The sequence below is a fragment of the Aedes albopictus genome, chromosome 2, assembly GCF_035046485.1.
Source record: "Aedes albopictus strain Foshan chromosome 2, AalbF5, whole genome shotgun sequence".
Lineage (NCBI taxonomy): Eukaryota > Metazoa > Arthropoda > Insecta > Diptera > Culicidae > Aedes > Aedes albopictus.
This window is the reverse complement of record NC_085137.1, coordinates 319,981,996-320,000,448: the sequence shown is the minus strand read 5'-3', so window position 1 is coordinate 320,000,448 and position 18,453 is coordinate 319,981,996. Positions and strand designations below refer to the sequence as shown.

Below are 18,453 nucleotides of genomic sequence, written 5' to 3'. Positions count from 1 at the left end.
TTTAGGAGGGAGACGTTCACTTTCTATCGGGCAGTTTTTGCCAAATGACGATTTAGGGTGGGTTACCTATATACAAGGAAAGTGGTTGTTAAAAGTCAAACATTTTTCCTACATGAAATCAGTGAACTGGCCTCAAGTCTTTGCCCTTAGAAGATGACTTGGGGTCTAAACTTAAGGTTTAGGAGGGAGACGTTCTCTTTCTATCGGGCAGTTTTTGCCAAATGACGATTTAGGGTGAGTTTCCTGTATACTAGGAAAAGTGGTTGTTAAATGTCAAACAGTTCTACCACACAGAATCAGTGAACTGGCCTCAAGTCTTTGCCCTTAGTAGATGCCTTGGGGTCTAAACTTAAGGTTTAGGAGGGAGACGTTCACTTTCTATCGGGCAGTTTTCGCCAAATGACGATTTAGGGTGGGTTACCCATATACAAGGAAAAGTGGTTGTTAAAAGTCAAACAGTTCTACCACACAAATTCAGTGAACTGGCCTCAAGTCTTTGCCCTTAGTAGATGCCTTGGGGTCTAAACTTAAGGTTTAGGTGGGAGACATTTACTTTCTATCGGGCAGTTTTTGCCAAATGACGATTTAGGGTGGGTTACCCATATACAAGGAAAGTGGTTGTTAAAAGTCAAACATTTTTCCTACATGAAATCAGTGAACTGGTCTCAAGTCTTTGCCCTTAGAAGATGACTTGGGGTCTAAACTTAAGGTTTAGGAGAGAGACGTTCACTTTCTATCGGGCAGTTTTTACCAAATGACGATTTAGGGTGAGTTTCCTGTATACTAGGAAAAGAGGTTGTTAAATGTCAAACAGTTCTACCACACAGAATCAGTGAACTGGCCTCAAGTCTTTGCCCTTAGTAGATGCCTTGGGGTCTAAACTTAAGGTTTAGGAGGGAGACGTTCACTTTCTATCGGGCAGTTTTTGCCAAATGACGATTTAGGGTGGGTTACCTATATACAAGGAAAGTGGTTGTTAAAAGTCAAACATTTTTCCTACATGAAATCAGTGAACTGGCCTCAAGTCTTTGCCCTTAGAAGACGACTTGGGGTCTAAACTTAAGGTTTAGGAGGGAGACGTTCTCTTTCTATCGGGCAGTTTTTGCCAAATGACGATTTAGGGTGAGTTTCCTGTATACAAGGAAAAGTGGTTGTTAAATGTCAAACAGTTCTACCACACAGAATCAGTGAACTGGCCTCAAGTCTTTGCCCTTAGTAGATGCCTTGGGGTCTAAACTTAAGGTTTAGGAGGGAGACGTTCACTTTCTATCGGGCAGTTTTTGCCAAATGACGATTTAGGGTGGGTTACCCATATACAAGGAAAAGTGGTTGTTAAAAGTCAAACAGTTGTACCACACAAATTCAGTGAACTGGCCTCAAGTCTTTGCCCTTAGTAGATGACTTGGGGGCTTAACTTAAGGTTTAGGAGGGAGACGTTCACTTTCTATCGGGCAGTTTTTGCCAAATGACGATTTAGGGTGGGTTACCCATATACAAGGAAAAGTGGTTGTTAAAAGTCAAACAGTTGTACCACACAAATTCAGTGAACTGGCCTCAAGTCTTTGCCCTTAGAAGATGCCTTGGGGTCTAAACTTAAGGTTTAGGAGGGAGACATTCACTTTCTATCGGGCAGTTTTTGCCAAATGACGATTTAGGGTGAGTTTCCTGTATACTAGGAAAAGTGGTTGTTAAATGTCAAACAGTTCTACCGCACAGAATCAGTGAACTGGCCTCAAGTCTTTGCCCTTAGTAGATGCCTTGGGGTCTAAACTTAAGGTTTAGGAGGGAGACGTTCACTTTCTATCGGGCAGTTTTTGCCAAATGACGATTTAGGGTGGGTTACCCATATACAAGGAAAAGTGGTTGTTAAAAGTCAAACAGTTGTACCACACAAATTCAGTGAACTGGCCTCAAGTCTTTGCCCTTAGTAGATGCCTTGGGGTCTAAACTTAAGGTTTAGGAGGGAGACGTTCACTTTCTATCGGGCAGTTTTTGCCAAATGACGATTTAGGGTGAGTTTCCTGTATACTAGGAAAAGTGGTTGTTAAATGTCAAACAGTTCTACCGCACAGAATCAGTGAACTGGCCTCAAGTCTTTGCCCTTAGTAGATGCCTTGGGGTCTAAACTTAAGGTTTTGGAGGGAGACGTTCACTTTCTATCGGGCAGTTTTTGCCAAATGACGATTTAGGGTGGGTTACCCATATACAAGGAAAGTGGTTGTTAAAAGTCAAACATTTTTCCTACATGAAATCAGCAAACTGGCCTCAAGTCTTTGCCCTTAGTAGATGCCTTGGGGTCTAAACTTAAGGTTTAGGAGGGAGACGTTCACTTTCTATCGGGCAGTTTTTGCCAAATGACGATTTAGGGTGGGTTACCCATATACAAGGAAAAGTGGTTGTCCTATGCAACATTATTGTTATAAGTGACATACAACCAATACTAGTATTCTCATGAAGGTGACATTTTACAGGCATGCAACGTTTTCCATGCGATGCAACAATTTTCATATCTGCAACATGTCAGCTACATTCTTTCTATTGTTTGACATCCTACCCACATTAGTATTCTATCAGAGGTGATCTTTTGCGGACATGCTACATTTTTCTTGTGATGCTACATTTTCCATGTCATGCATCAACTTTCATGGCATGCACTTTTTGTATCATGCAACATTATTGTTATAAGTGACATACAACCAATACTAGTATTCTCATGAAGGTGACATTTTACAGGCATGCAACGTTTTCCATGCGATGCAACAATTTTCATATCTGCAACATGTCAGCTACATTCTCTCTATTGTTTGACATCCTACCCACATTAGTATTCTATCAGAGGTGATCTTTTGCGGACATGCTACATTTTTCTTGTGATGCTACATTTTTCATGTCATGCAACAACTTTAATGGCATACACCTTTTGTATCATGCAACATTATTGTTATAAGTGACATACAACCAATACTAGTATTCTCATGAAGGTGACATTTTACAGGCATGCAACGTTTTCCATGCGATGCAACAATTTTCATATCTGCAACATGTCAGCTACATTCTCTCTATTGTTTGACATCCTACCCACATTAGTATTCTATCAGAGGTGATCTTTTGCGGACATGCTACATTTTTCTTGTGATGCTACATTTTTCATGTCATGCAACAACTTTAATGGCATACACCTTTTGTATCATGCAACATTATTGTTATAAGTGACATACAACCAATACTAGTATTCTCATGAAGGTGACATTTTACAGGCATGCAACGTTTTCCATGCGATGCAACAATTTTCATATCTGCAACATATCAGCTACATTCTCTCTATTGTTTGACATCCTACCCACATTAGTATTCTATCAGAGGTGATCTTTTGCGGACATGCTACATTTTTCTTGTGATGCTACATTTTTCATGTCATGCAACAATTTTAATGGCATACACCTTTTGTATCATGCAACATTATTGTTATAAGTGACATACAACCAATACTAGTATTCTCATGAAGGTGACATTTTACAGGCATGCAACGTTTTCCATGCGATGCAACAATTTTCATATCTGCAACATGTCAGCTACATTCTCTCTATTGTTTGACATCCTACCCACATTAGTATTCTATCAGAGGTGATCTTTTGCGGACATGCTACATTTTTCTTGTGATGCTACATTTTTCATGTCATGCAACAACTTTAATGGCATACACCTTTTGTATCATGCAACATTATTGTTATAAGTGACATACAACCAATACTAGTATTCTCATGAAGGTGACATTTTACAGGCATGCAACGTTTTCCATGCGATGCAACAATTTTCATATCTGCAACATGTCAGCTACATTCTCTCTATTGTTTGACATCCTACCCACATTAGTATTCTATCAGAGGTGATCTTTTGCGGACATGCTACATTTTTCTTGTGATGCTACATTTTTCATGTCATGCAACAACTTTAATGGCATACACCTTTTGTATCATGCAACATTATTGTTATAAGTGACATACAACCAATACTAGTATTCTCATGAAGGTGACATTTTACAGGCATGCAACGTTTTCCATGCGATGCAACAATTTTCATATCTGCATCATATCAGCTACATTCTCTCTATTATTTGACATCCTACCCACATTAGTATTCTATCAGAGGTGATCTTTTGCGGACATGCTACATTTTTCTTGTGATGCTACATTTTTCATGTCATGCAACAATTTTAATGGCATACACCTTTTGTATCATGCAACATTATTGTTATAAGTGACATACAACCAATACTAGTATTCTCATGAAGGTGACATTTTACAGGCATGCAACGTTTTCCATGCGATGCAACAATTTTCATATCTGCAACATGTCAGCTACATTCTCTCTATTGTTTGACATCCTACCCACATTAGTATTCTATCAGAGGTGATCTTTTGCGGACATGCTACATTTTTCTTATGATGCTACATTTTTCATGTCATGCAACAACTTTAATGGCATACACCTTTTGTATCATGCAACATTATTGTTATAAGTGACATACAACCAATACTAGTATTCTCATGAAGGTGACATTTTACAGGCATGCAACGTTTTCCATGCGATGCAACAATTTTCATATCTGCAACATGTCAGCTACATTCTCTCTATTGTTTGACATCCTACCCACATTAGTATTCTATCAGAGGTGATCTTTTGCGGACATGCTACATTTTTCTTATGATGCTACATTTTTCATGTCATGCAACAACTTTAATGGCATACACCTTTTGTATCATGCAACATTATTGTTATAAGTGACATACAACCAACACTAGTATTCTCATGAAGGTGACATTTTACAGGCATGCAACGTTTTCCATGCGATGCAACAATTTTCATATCTGCAACATGTCAGTTACATTCTCTCTATTGTTTGACATCCTACCCACATTAGTATTCTATCAGAGGTGATCTTTTGCGGACATGCTACATTTTTCTTGTGATGCTACATTTTTCATGTCATGCAACAACTTTAATGGCATACACCTTTTGTATCATGCAACATTATTGTTATAAGTGACATACAACCAATACTAGTACTCTCATGAAGGTGACATTTTGGAGGCATGCAACATTTTTCATGAGATGCAACATTCTCAATGTCATGCAACGTGTTTTATATCGTGCAACATTTTTAATATCGCATGACACTACATCGCATGACGCCTACATAGGTATTCTTATGGAGGTAACGTTTTGCAGCATGTAACATTTTTTTTGCTATGTAACCATACCATGCAACATTTTTCATAGCAATGCAACTTTTTCACGTTGCGCAACATTTTCAGTTGTTGCGATGGATCGGACACATGTTTTACAGGATTAATCTTTTATCGGTACAAAGTCACCCCTTTGTTCAAGTACGGTACAAAACTGGTTGTTAGATTCCCACCAACCAGTAAAAACACGGAAAAATAAAACTGGTTGATGAAAGCTGGTTGTTAGATTCACAGAAGTACCAAGTTTGTTTTCAACGAGAAATCAAAACAACTACTTTTCGGTTTCCCCGCGGCGCTCACAATCAACCGTCGTTTTTGCAGTGTAGAGCTCTGTAGATGTTTTTAAAAACCAAATTCGCATTCTTTAATATTATTAATATTAATAACATTTTATCAAACCATACATGATACAGTGTCTATGTGCAAACAAAATCCTCCAAAATGTCCAATAATAAACGTACCACGATGCCTCGTCGAACGGAAGACTTCGACTTCTCAGCTCCACAATCGTCCGTAAAGAAACCGCCTTCACAACGGTAAGCTTTTAAGTCGCAGTAACCAGAGAATCAAAAGTGTAAAATTTTCAAAACTTCTAGGACAAGTCGCATTGCTCAGCCGGTTCGGAAACTATCAAAGACTAACCACGCTCTGAACGAAAATCGTCGCTCAGCATCCAACGACCGTCTCAGTGCCCATTCCAATGCAATCGTGCAGCAAACTCCTGCTACTGCACGAAAAATGCGTAGTCACAGTGCGACCCCGGCAAGTCGAACTCCACTCAGGAGCAGCGAAAACATTCCCATCCCATCAACAGTTGAAAAGGACAAACCACCGGTAGAGAACCGTGAATGGATGATGACCCAATGCGAACGGATTTGTGATTATCTGGAAACGATACCCGATCTTCCGCAGGAATTTGTAGAACGGCGGAACTTGCGGTCCATGTCCACAAAGCAGTTCCTGGTGATTATGAATCACCTGTTTCGCCAAATCGGAGGCAACCGATACAAACTGGGGACAAATTTCATCGACGATATTATGAAAACGATGGCTGAACTGGAATATCCTTATACGGTCAATAAGTCGATGCTCAAGACGCCGAACGTTCCACACTCGATCAATCACATCATAGTTATGATCGGATGGTTGGTTCAGTTGGCGCCCCCTGTCAACCATGAGGTATGTTTAGCATTCATCATTAGTTTTAGTTAATCCGATTTGTTTCCCAAATATGTGTTCGGTACTGAACAACGTTGTGCTAAAATCCAGGTATTTTTTTTTTAGAAATCCACGAAATATAACGCTTTGCTTAAAGCGTTTAGTTTGGATGTTTTCTCCAGTTTCTGATACCCGTTTTGTTCATTACATTTATACTTTATATTAGAATTCCCAAGAAGACGGGAAATTGATTTGTTTCTATATTGGCAATACTATTTCAGATTCCACTTCTCAAACGCGATGTCGATCTGGTAGAAGAATTTCCAGGCTGTGAGTTTCAAAACTTTTTCTTTGAAAAAGTGCAGGATGGGTTTAGCGTTTGGAATTTACAGAAAATGGATGAGTATGGAGCAGTGGTTGAAGAGCTGACCGATAAACTAGTAGAAGCTCGAACCAACGGCCTGAATCAACGCCAAGTTCGTGAGAGAATAAGTCAGTTGGAACAGGAATGTCAAGATCTGAACAACCGAACAATACAACAATGTCGTGAACAAAGTATGGATGCTTTTGTTGAAACCATCCAGGATCAACAAGTGCTAAAGAAAAAGCTTCAAGAGGAACTTAAAACTATTCAAAAACAAGCGAGTAAGATCGAAAAAGAATATTATTTAAGGCAAGATGACTATTATGTTCGCGAGAAAGGTTTAGAAGAATTGAAGCAACAGATCAAAGCGCAACAGGTTGATATCACCGAAAGAGATGAAATAATAAACACTATAACCACAAATAAGAACCTCCTAACGGCTAAAAGGCTGACAGTCAGTAATTTGGAACAATCTTCTTATGACCATCAAATCGCCGTGTCCCGCCTGATAAAACAAAAGTACAATGTAATATCCAGCCTCAACACAAATCTTCATCGAATGGCAAATAACCTGAAACCACTTATACATTTTGAAGCTCCGATGCTTGATTTGAAAACGGAAAACTATGCAGAGCTGCACCAAGATCTACTAAACCTTAAAGTGCATCTCGACCGGGTGCTATCCGAACAAACCTCCATATACTCACAGCTGAATGAGGAACAATGTGCCCTCGAGCGTCAGTTGTCCGATGTACAAATTCGCTACAATACCCTGGAAAAATCGTTGCAAGAGGCAATCAGTCGTTACGAACAACTAAAGAAGCAACGCGAAATACTCATTCAACAATTGAACGCTATTTCTGCGGAAAATTCCCAAGCCAGTGCACGAAAGGATGACGAACGGATTCAAAAAGAACGGGAAATCGTGCAGCTTCGGGAACAGTGTGAACAGAATGAAAAAGCGATCGCAAAGCTGACCGTCGAGAAACAGAAACTGATGGCACAAAACTTGGAAGAGTGTCACCAAATTTTGACGGAGAAGAAACGGCTCCAGAAGGAAGTGACGAAAAAAATCGAAGCCATGGAAGCTGTCATTGCGGACATTGAACGGGAACTGGGCCCACTGGACTGAAGCTGTTTATACAACAGGTTTGTTTTGCGTTGTGTTTGTGAGTAAAAGTTTTACATTTCTATTTAACCAATTTGCAAAACCGTTGCACATGCTTCTCTTGTATATCACCTTCCATTGATTTTACCTATTTAGAAGGATCAAAGTTATATTGTTATAGCCCCGTACGGCTTAGTGGCCGTGCGGCCAGTGTCACACACAAAGCATTTAGGTAGTCGTGTTGCAGAGCATGGGTTTGTTTCTCGCCGCAACTGTCAGTAAAAGTTTTCAACTGTTTTACTGACATGTAACTTCAAAAAGCTAAAATGCTCACTGGAAGCATTGAATGTGCCAGTCTTTTTAACCGACCAAAAAACTAATAGGGAATCGCGCCACTTGGGCGGTGGCTTCTATATTCGTCTGTTTTCCACTATAACTCAGTCAAATTTGAACCAATTGACACAACTTTTGGAATGTGGTGAGATAGGTATAGTATCTACCCGTGTACAACATTTCAAGTCAATTGGTTCAAAATTGACTGAGTTATAGTGGGAAATAGACGAATATAGAAGCCACCGCCCAAGTGGCGCGATACCCTACAGTCAGGTCTTTTTTTACGCGGCCGCGTAAATGAAAACTCCATACAAAAAATTTCATTGTCTTATTTTTGCATGATTCGTCGAGAAATTGTGAGACTTTTTTACGCGGTTTTTGGATTTTTGTAATGAGTTTTTTTTTTACGCGGTACGTATCCCCCGCGTTAAAAAAAACCTGACTGTAAAGGACAGTTAATGCCAAAAAATGGTAAAATGGCAGTCACTATGATTAAATTTCGAGAAGGAACATGCTGGACTAATTTAGTCTTAACCCTATCCCGCCCATGACTTCTTTTTGTGTTTAATATAAGAGAAACACGGTAAAGGCTGGGTATGCTGCGCAATTCAGATCCCATTGTGATCCACTAGCCTCTGCCCAGCAACTCCTATCCCTACCTCCACGCGGTACCGGCCGGAAACTATGAGCAACCTTAGGGAAGATCGGGTAACCAACCCCGGTGGGACCTTTGGTCGTAGGCTGACAGGGAAGGGGGGGTTTGCTTCGGCAAACCTGAGCGTCTGTTCTCCAGGAGGAGCGGCTCACAACAGCGTCTGATCCCCATGTTAGGGGCGGCTGATCTACGTCCGAGTGCCAGGGAAGGACTCTAAGCTCAACTGTGCACTATGGTCCTCCGGAAAGTAGGGGGTTGGTGTCAGGCCCTACGAGCCAGCCGTAAAAACCCATTGTAACGGAAAATCAGCAACAGAATAATACGAACCGAGACCAACGGCAACGACCCCAGCGAACAAAAAGGACTTGCGATTGGAAACTCGGTACGTGGAACTGCCGATCTCTCAACTTCATCGGGAGCACCCGCATACTCGCCGATCTACTGAAGGACCGCGGGTTCGGCATCGTAGCGCTGCAAGAGGTGTGTTGGACAGGATCCATGGTGCGAACGTTTAGAGGTAATCATACCATCTACCAGAGCTGCGGCAACACACGCGAGCTGGGAACAGCTTTCATCGTGATGGGTGATATGCAGAGGCGCGTGATCGGTTGGTGGCCGATCGATGAAAGAATGTGCAGGTTGAGGATCAAGGGCCGATTCTTCAACTTCAGCATAATAAACGTGCACAGCCCACACTCCGGAAGTACTGATGATGACAAGGACGCATTTTACGCGCAGCTCGAACGCGAGTACGACCGCTGCCCAAGCCACGACGTCAAGATCATCATAGGAGATTTGAACGCTCAGGTAGGCCAGGAGGAGGAATTCAGACCGACGATTGGTAAGTTTAGCGCCCACCAGCAAACGAACGAAAACGGCCTACGACTCATTGATTTCGCCGCCTCCAAAAATATGGCCATACGTAGCACCTTTTTCCAACACAGCCTCCCTTATCGTTACACCTGGAGATCACCACAGCAGACGGAATCTCAAATCGACCACGTTCTGATTGACGGACGGCACTTCTCCGACATTATCGACGTCAGGACCTATCGTGGCGCCAATATCGACTCCGACCACTATCTGGTGATGGTCAAACTGCGCCCAAAACTCTCCGTCATCAACAATGTACGGTACCGGCGACCGCCACGGTACAACCTAGAGCGACTGAAGCAACCGGATGTCGCCTCAGCATACGCGCAGAATCTCGAAGCCGCGTTGCCAGACGAGGGCGAGCTCGATGAGGCCCCTCTAGAGGACTGCTGGAGTACAGTGAAAGCAGCCATCAACGACGCAGCCGAGAGCACCATCGGGTACGTGGAGCGGAATCGACGAAACGAATGGTTCGACGAAGAGTGCAGAACGGTTTTGGAGGAGAAGAACGCAGCGAGGGCGGTAATGCTGCAGCAAGGGACTCGACAGAACGTGGAACGTTACAAACAGAAGCGGAAACAGCAGACCCGCCTCTTTCGGGAGAAAAAGCGCCGCCTGGAAGAAGCGGAGTGTGAAGAAATGGAACTGCTGTGCCGTTCCCAAGAAACACGGAAGTTCTATCAGAAGCTCAACGCATCCCGCAACGGCTTCGTGCCGCGAGCCGAAATATGCAGGGATAAAGACGGAGGCCTCTTGACGGACGGACGTGAGGTGATCGAAAGGTGGAAGCAGCACTTCGATCAGCACCTGAACGGCGTGGAGAACGTAGGCACGGGAGCCCACGGCAACGGAAGGAACGACGACGCCAGTGCAGCGGAGGACGGAAATGAACCAACTCCCACGCTGAGGGAAGTTAAGGATGCCATTCACCAGCTCAAAACCAACAAAGCAGCTGGTAATGATGGTATCGCAGCTGAACTCATCAAGATGGGCCCAGAAAAGTTGGCCACCTGTCTGCATCGGCTGATAGTCAGGATCTGGGAAACCGAACAGCTACCGGAGGAGTGGAAGGAAGGGGTAATCTGCCCCATTCACAAGAAAGGCGACCATTTGGAATGTGAGAACTTCAGGGCGATCACTATTTTGAATGCTGCCTACAAAGTGCTATCCCAGATCATCTTCCGTCGTCTGTCACCTAAAACAAATGAGTTCGTGGGAAGTTATCAAGCCGGCTTCATCGACGGCCGGTCGACAACGGACCAGATCTTTACCGTACGGCAAATCCTCCAGAAATGCCGTGAATACCAGGTCCCAACGCACCACCTGTTCATCGACTTCAAAGCGGCATACGATAGTATCGACCGCGCAGAGCTATGGAAAATCATGGACGAAAACGGCTTTCCTGGGAAGCTGACTAGACTGATTAAAGCAATGATGGACGGTGTGCAAAACTGCGTAAGGGTTTCGGGTGAACTATCCAGTTCATTCGTATCTCGCCGGGGACTGCGATAAGGTGACCAAGGATGGAAATCTACTGATCATGATCAGATTTCGAATGTGTCGCGGTTGAAAGGCATCGCGCGATCATAGCAACAACGATAACATTTTGTCGTCAAGCACCATAACAAACTACGATCCGAGAAGAATGATTCGCTCGGCGTGTGCGGGCGCGATGCGATCGCTATCATGAAGTCGAAATGATAAATTCGCGATTTCATCCACTTTTTGAGCATTCTTACTTCTTTAACTTCCAGGTATGCTCATGAATGCATTATGTCTAACAATGAATGCGGTTTACGGGTGCATAAGAGGCCTAAATTGTGATGAATATAATTTATCACCACTTGTAACTATTAAGTTTGTTAATCACTTCCAACTAATTAGTTGGACTTCCGGAGGAACCAGACCGACCTAAAGTTTTCACGAATAAAGTGACCGGAACAACTCATACGGGGGTAAACTCAAAGGGGGTTTTCTTGTACGTTTACGCGGAGTGAAATGAAGTACGTCCTACTTGTTCGATTGCACAGATTAAAAGAGACCTTCTTCAGGCTTGTTTATTGACAAGAGTCTTCAGGCAGCAGTGCTGCCAGTTTTCTGCTGGTTATAATTATTGGTGCTATAAAAGCTGAATACACGCTTACGTGTAACTGATCAAAATGTCTATGCAATATACATTAGTTCTTCCTCCTTTAAAGAGATTGAACAATTATTCAACAATTGAACAAATCATAATAATATTCGAATACTAGCTTTAGATCTCCTAATTCTTCTCGAACGCCGGGGTAGGCCAGTAAGCACTACCGATTCCGACTGGGCTTTTCTTTTCTTGTTCCTACGCTCTATTATTATATCACTTGTTCTCTTTTGTTCGGTAACATTCTGATCCGGTATTTGCCGGACATCGCCTCCGTCCACGGTTCCTCGATTGGATTCAGCGATAGCCGGCATTGACCGACCAGACTCGACCTCTCGCATCGACCGTGTTGACAGCTCTGGTTCTCGTACATCGTCAACGATCCGAATTCGAGTGGGATGAGCGGTTGTTCTCGTCTTGGTATCTACCAGGATCTGTAATAAGTTTTCAGAAATCCGCATTGACAAACATATAATTACCCATTGTTCATATAGATGTGGAATACTTTGCTTGTTCCACACCTTAATTGTAATGTCGTCAGTATAGTATTGATTTGCTTTTAAAAACAGTAGTAACATTAAAAATAGTAGTATCAGCATCAGCTGATAATGTTTGGTTTGGTTAACCATGTTAGTAACCATCAATACTATACAAACAAATACAATTTCAGAAGGAAATTCAACCTTCAACGTCAAAACTTTCAAACTTATCTGATCTCTCACATACAACTCCACCATTCCTGGTTTGTAGAAAAAGGTCATAGGTTGTAGCTTCACCTGGCCAGTATCAGCAGGATTGAGATGATTGTTAGCTTCATTAAAGCCTTGTCTTTGATGAGTTATGAATTTTGATAGTGTGTTAAACGAGAGACCTTTGTCCGACAACAAGTCTGGCAATTCAAAACAGTCAGTAGCAAGTTTTAATGGAATTTTCCTCATACTATTTACCTCCACCCATTTAGAGAAACTGTTCACCAACAATAAGAAGGCATTGTGCTTGAAACGAAAATCAATTGTGTGTTTCTTACTAAATGATGTCTCGGCAGGTTTGCTTTTTGTCCTAATGTTTAGTTTTGGAAGTATTGCCACAGTTGCACAAAGTCCACAAGCATCAACAAACTGTTCAATGTCAGCGTACCAACCATGTTGTAAAAAGTTTGAAAGCTTTGATAAAAATGTATAACGCTTAGTCTGATTTGCAATATCCAGAAAGCTATCCGGTAAGTTGTTCTCAAACATAAAGATTTTTTGCAGTTCTCTATCATATTTCGTAGGCAAGGACACTATTGATCGAAATCGTAAGCAAACATCAGCATTGCCCATTAAGGCAGCACTGTTGTTTAAGGCTTGCACTGCATTCAACAAATTAAGCGTTGAAATGAACGGTTGTTTAACTTTGTCCAAAATATTAGCAGTTGCTTGAGGTTTTGTTTCAATAGTAATAATTGACTTCTCTGTGTTAAACCTATTATCACATTTAAAAATAATCTCCCGAAAATAAAAGGGAACGTCATAAAAATGTTCAAAAATTGGCACTTCACGAGTTAAAATCAAGTCTGATTCAAAATGTTTTACAGTTTTAGTCGAATTCTTGACAACTATGTCATAAAAGTTTGGATTTGTATCAGCAACTAGTGCTTTGCTTTGATTTTTCAAAATATTGTTTACTGGCATCAAATCACCAAAAAAATTTCTCCAGTTGGGACAAAATTCATCCAACCATGGTCTACCCAGTAAAGGAATGAACTGGTAATCACAATCAATCACTAAAAGATTTAATTTTGTTATTTTGTCATTATGTTGAACATTAACTTCCACTTCTCCAGACACCTGTAATCTGGAACCATTTACCACAACAAGTTGCTTAGAACTTTTCAATAGAGGAATGACAAATTTAGAATTAAATGAATTTTTGTCCATCACTGTAACTGAGGAACCACTGTCAACCTCCATTTGTACAGGATTGTCTTCAATAGAAACATTCAATAGACAGGGATCACTTTTTCCAATGGAAGAAACATGCATGCACTCTACTTCACCTGAATCACTATCTTCCGAACCACAATCGATGGTCATCAACCTGTCAACCTCCTCGGACAGTCCATTTGTGTCATCGGTAACCGCCTCAGGAATGTGGTTGACTTCTTCGTCGCAAAAATCGTCCTTCAGTTTGTAGCACTTTCTTCGCAGGTGTCCTCTTCCTCCGCAGTAATCACAGATTGGTTGTTCCATTGTCCATCGCGTGTCGTCCATTCTTCTGCGCTTATGGATTGTACCAGATAGTGGACATCGACGCCCAGGTTGCAGGAATTTGGATGTTGCTGCGTGATGGCGATCTTTTGCAGATCGAAAATCAAAATGACTATTAACTGCCCTACGAAAACCATGGGATCTTCTTGTTATCACACGTTCAGCCAATTGTCTTCCATCATGAAAAGAATATCTATTATCAATTGCAGCCACTAAGTCAACATTGTCATTGTTCTTTAAAGTTTTTGTATGAATTTTTGCCATTTCCCATGAAGCGATAATTTTTTCAACTTCTGCTAAAGTCAATTTTGAGCTATCTTCAGTTAAAAGTCTATGTCTAAGGGAATTATCAGTTAAACCAACAAGAATGCGATCAACTATAAGGCGATTCTTTTGGTCACCAAAATCACAATGTTCCGCCAAAGCTTTAAGCGAAAAAATGAAATCACTTGCAGTTTCCCCAGGTTGTTGAACTTTCATACTAAAATTATACCTTTGTAGTAGAATTGAATCAGTTTTATCAAGTTTTTCTTTAAGCCTTTGAACTAAAATTTCATAAGACACTTCGTCTAGCATTGCTTCGGTCGGATAAAGTTTTTCCGCCATACTAAAAAGGTAATCTCCACCAAAGAGAAACATTTGATCCTTCTTTTGATCGTCATTGACCTTGTTGACTCGAAAATGAAATCCTAATCGTTTAATCCAAGTTGAAAAAGATTGACCTTTGCGGAAAGGTTCAATATTAGGATTTAACATATACACCATATTTGCCAAAAATAAGCAAACTCACAAGATTTAGTCGTTAAATACACTTCACAGGTTCACAACACTAATTGCAATCAATAAAGTTTCAACATGTTAAAAAGTTTTCAAAACAATCAAAATTTGTCTAGCGTAGTCCTACGTCAAAATTCATACAACAGTTTCACACAATCAATATGATTGCAAAAATCTTCAAACTCAAGTCGAAAATAAATAACCAGTTACTCACCCGATCGATATCAATCTTACCAAGATCTTCACTGACCAGGCCCCAATCGCCACCCGGCGGGATGGAAGCTGCCGCCACTCAGCGAGAAGATGGATCCGGAAGCAAGTCCGGAAGAAAAATCGCAGTAGAAATCCTGCCGGTGGAAACAAAACAGCAACTTCACGGCCACAGCAAATGGCGCCGCACGGTCTTTCCAGCTGTATAATAATGCCTATTCACTCAAAACAAAGAAAAAGAAACTCTTAGTATAGAACAAAAACAGGTTATTGTTCACTGTAACAAATGAATGGAATGAATAGTTTTTTTTTCACAATGGTTATTTTGCCCCGTTTTCCCACCAACTGACGCTGCCAAAGCAAATGGCGATTCGCGCCGCTGAGACAATTTTCACTTTTTGTTCGCAATATCTTCCACTAGCGATGATTTTACCGCACTTTTACGGTTTTACCTTGCCTTTTTACCCACCGCACTTGCTTCTCCAACGAAACGGCTAACCTCGCTCGGTGACTGCTTGTTGGCACTTTGGTGGTGAAAATGTACTAAGTGCGAAAAATTTTCGTTCCTCCTCGTCCACTTTTGCACTATTGCGCTGAAAACACTTCCCGGAACCGTTTTCCTCGTCGCCACTATTAAGTTTGTTAATCACTTCCAACTAATTAGTTGGACTTCCGGAGGAACCAGACCGACCTAAAGTTTTCACGAATAAAGTGACCGGAACAACTCATACGGGGGTAAACTCAAAGGGGGTTTTCTTGTACGTTTACGCGGAGTGAAATGAAGTACGTCCTATTTGTTCGATTGCACAGATTAAAAGAGACCTTCTTCAGGCTTGTTTATTGACAAGAGTCTTCAGGCAGCAGTGCTGCCAGTTTTCTGCTGGTTATAATTATTGGTGCTATAAAAGCTGAATACACGCTTACGTGTAACTGATCAAAATGTCTATGCAATATACATTAGTAACATGATCTGATAACGGGTCATCACGCGATAAAGCGTGCATCAGATGCTTTGATTGCTCTGTGCTACGAGCACGGTGTGAGGCGTCGGCATCATACTACTGCAAGAACAAGGCTATCTTGGATTGTTCGTATCCTGTATCATTTATCGCTTGAAGTGATTTTCTTCCATCCTTGAAGGTGACGGACTCTCATGTCTACTCTTCAACATCGCGCTGGAAGGTGTGATGCGACGAGCCGGGCTCAACAGCCGGGGAACGATTTTCACAAAATCCGGTCAATTTGTGTGCTTTGCGGACGACATGGACATTATCGCTAGAACATTTGGAACGGTGGCAGAACTGTACACCCGCCTGAAACGCGAAGCAGCAAAGGTCGGACTGGTGGTGAATGCCTCAAAAACAAAGTACATGCTGGTAGGCGGAACCGAACACGACCGGATCCGTCTGGGTAGTAATGTTACGATAGACGGGGATACTTTCGAGGTGGTGGAGGAATTCGTCTATCTCGGATCCTTACTGACGGCTGACAACAACGTGAGCCGTGAAATTCGGAGGCGCATCATCAGCGGAAGTCGTGCCTACTACGGGCTCCAGAAGAAACTGCGGTCGAAAAAGATTCACCCACGCACCAAATGCACCATGTACAAAACGTTAATAAGACCGGTAATCCTCTACGGGCACGAGACATGGACCATGCTCGAGGAGGACCTACAAGCACTCGGAGTTTTCGAGCGACGCGTGCTAAGGACGATCTTCGGCGGTGTGCAGGAGAACGGTGTGTGGCGGAGAAGAATGAACCACGAGCTCGCTGCACTTTACGGCGAACCCAGCATCCAGAAGGTGGTCAAAGCCGGAAGGATACGGTGGGCAGGGCATGTTGCAAGAATGCCGGACAACAACCCTGCAAAGCTGGTGTTTGCAACTGATCCGGTTGGCACAAGAAGGCGTGGAGCGCAGAGAGCACGATGGGCGGACCAGGTGGAGCGTGACTTGGCGAGCATCGGGCGCGACCGAGGATGGAGAGCGGCAGCCACGAACCGTGTATTATGGAGAAATATTGTTGATTCAGTTTTATCTTGAATTTGATGTAATACTAAATAAATAAATGAATAAGAGAAAACATAGACAGTGTTTGACCGTTTTATTGACATGCATTACGTTTGTTTGCACAGAACCACACATAATCAACAACGCCAGAATATTCGATTTTTCGGCTCTCAATCCTCGGTCGCTCCTTTGCGCTTCGAGCCTTCTTTTGCCAACAGGATGAGTAGCAAACACCAACTTTGCAGAGTTGTTGTCCAGCATTCTGGCAACATGCCCACTATTTCCTTTCGACTTTGGCCACAATCTGCATGCTGGGCTCGTGGTTCATCCTTCGCCGCCATACACCGTTCTCTTGCACACCGCCAGAGATCATCCTGTGCGTCGCCCGAAAACTCCCGAATGCTTGCAAGTCCTATTTGAGCATGGTTCATGTCTCTTGTCTGTAGAAGATCACCGGCAGAGAAGAAAAGGGCATCTCCGGATTCAGAAATTGATTAAAATTGCATGCTGTTGGTTGCGACACCTAGCGGTAGAAGTCACACTTTTTACACGGAAAATTTCAACCGTGTTAGCATTTTTGAGATAGGTACGCCAACTCAAAGACTTATTCGCAAATAGATTTTTTCCAACTAGGCAATACTTTTGATATCGCAATTAGGGTACATAATTCAAAAGTGGTAGCGAAATATATTGCGACATTTGCACCCATTTAGATTCGGCCGAAATTCATTATCATCACAGTCGAATTTCGCACACGACTTCGCAGCGGCTGACATACACAAGTTCCGTTGAGTTCATGACAGGGTCGTCGGGTGCACAACAGGTAAACAAAATAAGTTTGATTAGTGAGAAATTTCGCTGGGAAATGATGATTCAGTAGATTCACAAATTATCACAGTAGTCTAAACATCAATGAGAAACCCAATATTAGTTATTCAAAGTGATTGTTTCGCCCCAAGCTTTCCAGCATATGAAAAACGGTAGATTCAATCTTAGGAAAACCATTTGTTTTACTTAAAATTTGACTGGTAACGTATTTAAATAGCTAGGTAAATTAATAGCATTTTATATAAGAAAAATGAAATATTTCACTGATAATTTTCAAATATACCTGCTTGCATGTTAAAGTTCGAAAATATTATACCTATTTTTTATTAATGTTGTATAATAATGTATATTTTATACACCCAAAGGACACTTTTCAAAAAAATGGGTTTTAATATGTTTTAAGCACTTTGCAATAGCCGCAATTTAATGGTGTCCCGTTACGAAAAAGATATATTTGTTGTAATAACAAATTTATTACAAACTTTAGAAAAATGATTTTCAGGATT

At 41.8% G+C, this 18,453-nt stretch overlaps 2 protein-coding genes across 2 annotated transcripts; both read left to right on the top strand.

Moving 5' to 3' along the window:
- The first annotated feature begins 5,498 nt into the window (after nucleotides 1-5,498).
- On the top strand, nucleotides 5,499-7,970 carry LOC109622204 (kinetochore protein NDC80 homolog). Its single transcript, XM_020076437.3, has 3 exons — nucleotides 5,499-5,782; nucleotides 5,843-6,425; nucleotides 6,686-7,970. Exons 1-3 carry the CDS (start codon nucleotides 5,688-5,690, stop codon nucleotides 7,898-7,900), a joined length of 1,893 nt encoding a protein of 630 aa, XP_019931996.3. The 5' UTR covers nucleotides 5,499-5,687; the 3' UTR covers nucleotides 7,901-7,970.
- Nucleotides 7,971-8,779: 809 nt separating this feature from the next.
- Nucleotides 8,780-16,342, top strand: LOC134288226 (uncharacterized). Its single transcript, XM_062852343.1, has 2 exons — nucleotides 8,780-11,250; nucleotides 16,251-16,342. The coding sequence occupies exon 1, from the start codon at nucleotides 9,363-9,365 to the stop codon at nucleotides 11,247-11,249; it is 1,887 nt and encodes a 628-aa protein (XP_062708327.1). The 5' UTR covers nucleotides 8,780-9,362; the 3' UTR covers nucleotide 11,250; nucleotides 16,251-16,342.
- Nucleotides 16,343-18,453: the final 2,111 nt, after the last annotated feature.